At 38.0% G+C, this 6,000-nt stretch overlaps 1 protein-coding gene across 3 annotated transcripts in view; it reads right to left on the bottom strand.

Annotated features, from left to right (window-relative positions):
- Positions 1-977: 977 nt before the first annotated feature.
- aebp2 (AE binding protein 2) overlaps positions 978-6,000 on the bottom strand; it is a 30,068-nt gene continuing 25,045 nt past the window's right edge. The window contains exons 8-9 of one of the 3 annotated variants that reach the window (XR_014030041.1): positions 1,766-2,027; positions 978-1,189 (exon numbers count right to left, since the gene is read on the bottom strand). Coding sequence is in view for 1 of the 3 variants with exons in the window: in XM_081363582.1 (XP_081219708.1) it covers positions 1,982-2,027 (46 nt within the window). In the remaining 2 variants the exon portion in view is untranslated. Of the gene's footprint in view, positions 1,190-1,689; positions 2,028-6,000 lie in introns of those variants that run through there. The other 2 variants (XR_014030042.1, XM_081363582.1) reach the window with 2 other exon arrangements.

Here is a 6,000-nt window from a genome sequence, read left to right as displayed (position 1 = left end):
GAAACGTTGAACTTGGCCGAGTTTTTGATGTGGCCTCCACAAACAGTCAGCCAAACTACAAGAGGATGATGCACTTCATAATGTGCGGCCCGTCTCTGGGGAGCGTCTGCTCTCAGGGGACAAAAACGCTCACGTACATCTTTTCATTATCAAAAGAGCTCTGCTATATCTGTACCCAATCCGTGTCACGCCGCCTCGCACACAGAGGGCTCTGGCCTGTTGTCCATCACATGGGGTTATGACATCAGAGCAGGCCACTGTTAGCTCACACGTCACTGATTCACCACATGTGCTCCCATCACAGAAACATCATGGGAAAACGACCAACAGCTGCAGTCTCAGTCGGTCTCCAAAGACTTCAAAAGCTTAACACGATTACTCACTCTTAACCTTATGTTAAAAATATAACACGCATGAAAAAACACTTCAAACTTTTAAAATAGCAAAAAGGCCCTGACACCAAGTTAATGTAATAATTATTTCATTTATACATATTATATATAATCAAATTATTTAAAATTATAATTTATATATATAATTTATGTATAAGAATTATATACACATCATGTATGCATATATTTTATATATATATATGTGTGTGTGTGTGTGTATACACATACTTAAAAAAAGAAAAAAACTATTGTATAATTAATTATATTATAAAATTTATATATTTCAATAGTTTTATTTTTCATTATTTTATGATATATATAATATAATAAATATATATCATGTCAAAAATAATTATATATTGTAAAGTATTTATACATCATGATGGCATTTGTAAAAATAAAATGCATGAATATATATATATATATATATATATATATATATATATATATAAAATATGCATAGTTTTATTTTTCCTTATGTATTATTACATGTAAATAAATGTATGTTACATATAAATGTGTTCGTGTGTGTGTATATATGTATGTATGTGTATATGTATGTATATGTATTAGCCAATCAGCATTCAGGACCAGAACTATCTGCTTTATAATCAACTGCAAATAACAGTGAAGATGTCATGAGGTCACAGGAAGTCTTTGGGGAAAGAAAGGGCAACAGTGCAGATGGATTTGGCGTTCTCTCAAAGCTGATTGGAGGAATGGAATTAACACGTCCGTCATTTACCCGTGGGGTTTAATGGGAGGCGCAGTGAAAGTCCTCGTGGATGATGGGATTGCTGGGTGGAAGTGAGACAAAAACAATGGGAAAGGGTGAATAAACCATTTCTGGCTTTAGTTAGTTTCATGTGTGTGAGTCATTTGTTCTATTATGCTAATTTATCATCACGTCATGTGACATATCCCATTTGTTTGCACGAAACCAGTTACGATACAGTTTGTGACCATTTAAGATGCTTTAAATCAAATACTAGGAAAATATTTACAAAACGTTAAAAGTGAATCTTACAAAACTAGTCAATAACATATTACATTATGAAAATGTAAAAAATGTGTTATGCATGTGTGTTTATATGTGCATTTTATTTTTTACAAATACCATCATACAGTAAAAACTTTAAATACAATATTTAAATAATTATTTTATCATATAAATAAAAATATATAAAGGTATTATATTGTGAAGCATATATGAAAATCAGAATATTTAATTAGAGTAAATAAAAGACAAAAAATAAATAAACAACATCCAGACACATTACGGCAATGAGAATGTTCTATATGAATAATATTTCATTTTTATTTCCTTTCTATTGAGTATGAAATATGATCAAAAAATAATTCTTATGACCCACTTGACCAATCAGGACAGGTTTAGGAGTCATCTGACCTGACTGACATCAGCACAGGGGTGACCAGCATGAAAATGGAGAGTTATTCAGCAATCTGCGCTGACTTTCATAATGAACACCTTCCAGTCGTCTCCCCATCAGATACACCGGGAACAGACACTCGCACTGCTGTAGCTGCATGTGTTTCCCATTAACAGAAGAACTCGACACCTTCTGCAGTCAAAGTTTCATCTCAACCCGCTCCTCGTGCGGTTTACAATGAGTTCTGCTGAATATAAGTGGGGAATCAGAGGAGATGTTATATTGTAAGCGACGTGCATTTGAATTTATTTATCTGACGAGTACATTAATTTCATCAATCTGTGCTCGCCGCAAAATCCTGACCGGCATTCCACCAGCATCCAAACACTTACTTCACACATTCTTCGGATTGCAGCTGTAATGTTTCTCAGACCAAAGAACGGTGGAATAACTGCCTTGATAACCGCGGCCAATCGTCTCCTGAGCCCCCACAGTTACAGCATTAATAAATCAATAAAGCAGCCTTCAGAAGCCTTGTGCTGCGGACACGCAAAAACGCAGCAGAGGGCTCAGGGAGTCTGGATAAATGAGGGATTCTGACAAGACGTTGCAGTGCTCTTGAAGCACTGGGCTGGAATTACATGCTCAATTTTCTTCAACTTCATTAAATGACTAAATAAAGCTTTTGTTTTTGCCCTGTTCCCAAACGACCTTGATCCAAATGACCTCAGAGCTACGAGATATGAGCTCCATTTCAACTTTTGACAGAACGCCATGATTATTAAACTACAATTAATACCAACCTTTTAAATTTGTCCAGGTTTTCGCTACATATTTAAACGTTATCGGTACAATTATAGGTTAAAGTTCTCCCCAGTAATCGCCTATAAACGACATTGGAAAGTACTAAAACACTACTTAAGCTGCAAAATTTGAAGTATATTAGATTTTTTTTTAGCACAAATGGTGTGGTATGAGTTATGCACCAGATGTAGTACTTGGATTTAGTTGTGTGTTCAAACTTGGCATGTTTGGTTGGATCAAAACGAACCCTGGTGCGATTGCTCTGTTAGTACGGTTCATTTGAATAAGTGTGAACGCTGCCATCTGAACCCTGGTGCGCACCGAACAAGTGGACCGAGACGCTGAAAAGATGAGTCTCGGTCCGCTTCCAAACGAACGCAAAATGGACCAAACAGGTAAACGAAACAAAAACAAACAAGCAAGCAAACCTGTTTTTTACTTGTCATAGTCGCGATGTTGCCCATCACAGTTCGGTACAGGCATCAGAACCGCGTTTCCTCGCATCAGATCTTTGTTTGTGTTTGACGGAGGGATTTCTGTCACTGTTTTCACTCCTTTACACATTTTATAAGCTCTTCACGAGCTGGTCAAAATAACCACGCACATACACAACAAGCATATTTATCCATGAACACAGCATTAATTGCATTACCAAATGTTCGGTAAGTTTCATCGCAAAATATACGTAATAAAATCCGACTAATCAGGTTGTGATCATATCCCCATGCTTTTAGGTTCGGTCTTAAAATGCCAATGTGAGCGCTAAGCGGACCAGGACTACATGTTTTTTTCCCCCCAGACCAAACGAACCAAGCGGTTTGGTAATGCAATATATTTTGAATTCTGCCGCTTTTGGCAAACACCTGTAAGAGGCAGCCACCTTTTCCGATAACTCTAAAATACGTGGGATGCTAAGAACGAGAGGTTTCCCACTGCCAACCACTACAAGATTGATTGACTCGTTGTTTCCACACTTGAATCCCTTGAAAAATGTACAATCCAATATTCCCAACTGACCAAGACTGCGTCTGGCGATACAGGGTTCGCAAATACACTCGAAACGCCTTGAATTTCAACCCAAATCCTATAAAAACCTGTTTCTTGTTTGGACTAAATGGAGCTAAGCCACATTCTCCATGTGTTTCCAGAACCTGGTTTTGGAAGAGGTTTACGCTGTTGTTTGATGTTTTTGTTGGGTTACACCACAGCCAAGAGTTCCTGCCGCTCGCTGAAACTCTTTAACTTTACGGCAATTTAGCCGATATGTAGCAAATGAATGTGAAAAGTTGACCCGAGCTGACTTCTAGCTCACGCTCAAATACAGGCCATGCCTTCTTAGATTACACAAACTGCCAAAACCTTGAGGCCTTTTATAGGAAACGTTTCAAACAAACTAGGGGTCGTATTTAACCCAAGATGTTTCTCCGAACGTGACCCCGCGGGACCATTGCTTACAGTCTCAGATCCAGCAACAGACAGCTCCTACAAAACAAGAAGGCTGTCACGGAGAAGAAACGCAGAGGGTTTGATATTTATAGCTCAACACCAAATTCTGACAGACACTTTCAAACAGTGATAAAAGTGAGATGCTTTGTCAACACTCTTGGGTTTGCTACTTTAGCATTTGTCCTTACCAACAGAAATTTATGCTGGACTAAGTGTCTCATTTCTGACAGTAGTCCAGGAGAGTTTGGATTGTGTTAGCATAACTGTGAAGGGCCTGAAAACATTTCTTAGAGATGGAAAACAAACTGACAGGAAAGGGAACGAGGCCAAGATTCTCTCACACTCAGTTATTTGACTTGTTGTCCGGTACAACGTCCAGTGTTTCTACTTGGTGGAACGCTCCATTACACCTCTGTCTGTCCCACTGGCACTTTGCTAGAAGAGCAATGTAAACACCGTGTCTGAAAATGTTTCTTCTTCCCATCCCAAGAGCAGCTGTGAAGCAATTTTCGATGTTTTGGGGGGGAGAAAAGCCAAAGGAACAAGAATCTTTGTATGAGAAAGACATGGTTGGACAGCTTGTAGGGGTTATCAGATGATTAATGGACTGTGTGTGCAAATGTCCACCGCTGCCAAAGTCCTCTTTGCACCGGCTTTGTTTACACTGATCACTTCCACAAACCAGCCGATGGACGTCACGGCCATTAAAACGGCATTTGGGATAAAGGCAAAAGGTAAGAATGAAACAAGAGATTATGTTAGCAACTAGGGAACAAATCATTCTTGCTCTCTTCCATGCACTGACTCATATTTTACGATATCCTCTGTTCACTGAGGTCTACTGAATGAGACTTTGAACGAGATAAACTGAGACATCTGAATCATGGAGAAGGATTTGAACGAGGCGGCTCACACTCCGTCAGACTGTCATGTGTCACTCATTCACAACAAGGAGAGAAAGAGGGCAGAAGAGTTAAGACTTTGTAAAATTAACTGATGACCAAAGACAATTAAAATGACATGAGGAGATGCCACAGACCGTTGGCTGAACATGGCACACAAAATTGTATACACTTCAGGAGTTTTGAAGTCATCATCTGATTGTTTGATTGGGTGCCTGGAAACAAAAAATGCAGTGACCCTCTTATGGAGGAAGAACGCCGTCGTGTTTACAACTGTGAAAATGAGCGCTAATCAATATCAACTAAACGCTGGATTTTCAAAAGTATGTAAAGTTTGCGGCATAGTATCTGTTATTGTAGGGACATTGATGAGACGTTTTCACGCACTTAAACATGATATGGAACAAAACAAACTCTGATTGGTTGGTTTACATGTCAGTCAGACGACCTCTGGCCAGTCCTTGGCCAATGAAAACTGTGCTGAAGTTCAGACGCGAGACTAACACGAGGATGTTATTGAAACTCAATGAATTTAGACTATAATTTGTACAATATACAAAATACAATCATATAGTAACAGTTGAGCCTTTGTCAAGATGGATGGAAAAAAAATTACAGATCTAGTAGATGCTTTACGACTCTAAAGTCTCTTATTAGATCTGTAGACATGCAAATTTATTTTAATAAAGTATTTAATAAAGGATATAAAATACTTTTTTTTTTTTTTTTTTGATGAATCAACTGTATGAATGATTTAGTGACTCAAAAAGACTTGGGTGGGACAATGCAACCTGTAGAAAGGCCCTTTGAAAAATTCAGTGAATGAATCTTTATCTTAAACAGTTTCAAAGAATTCAAGACAGTGAGTGATTTGAATCAAAAACTCGTTCTCAAACATGAATAACTAAATAAGAGAAACCTGCAGAAAGGGCCATTGACAAATCAGTCAACAAATCTGAATGATTCTTTTTGGTGAACAGATTCAAGTCACTGGAATGAAACAAAAAAACAACACTATTCTCAACTATGAAGAACTGAATCCGAAAAGCGCTTTTAGTTCAGACC

This window comes from Scardinius erythrophthalmus (genome assembly GCF_964197995.2).
Source record: "Scardinius erythrophthalmus genome assembly, chromosome: 4".
Classification (NCBI taxonomy): Eukaryota; Metazoa; Chordata; class Actinopteri; order Cypriniformes; family Leuciscidae; genus Scardinius; species Scardinius erythrophthalmus.
The sequence above is the reverse complement of the archived record's forward strand: the minus strand, read 5'-3'. Positions and strand labels throughout refer to the sequence as shown.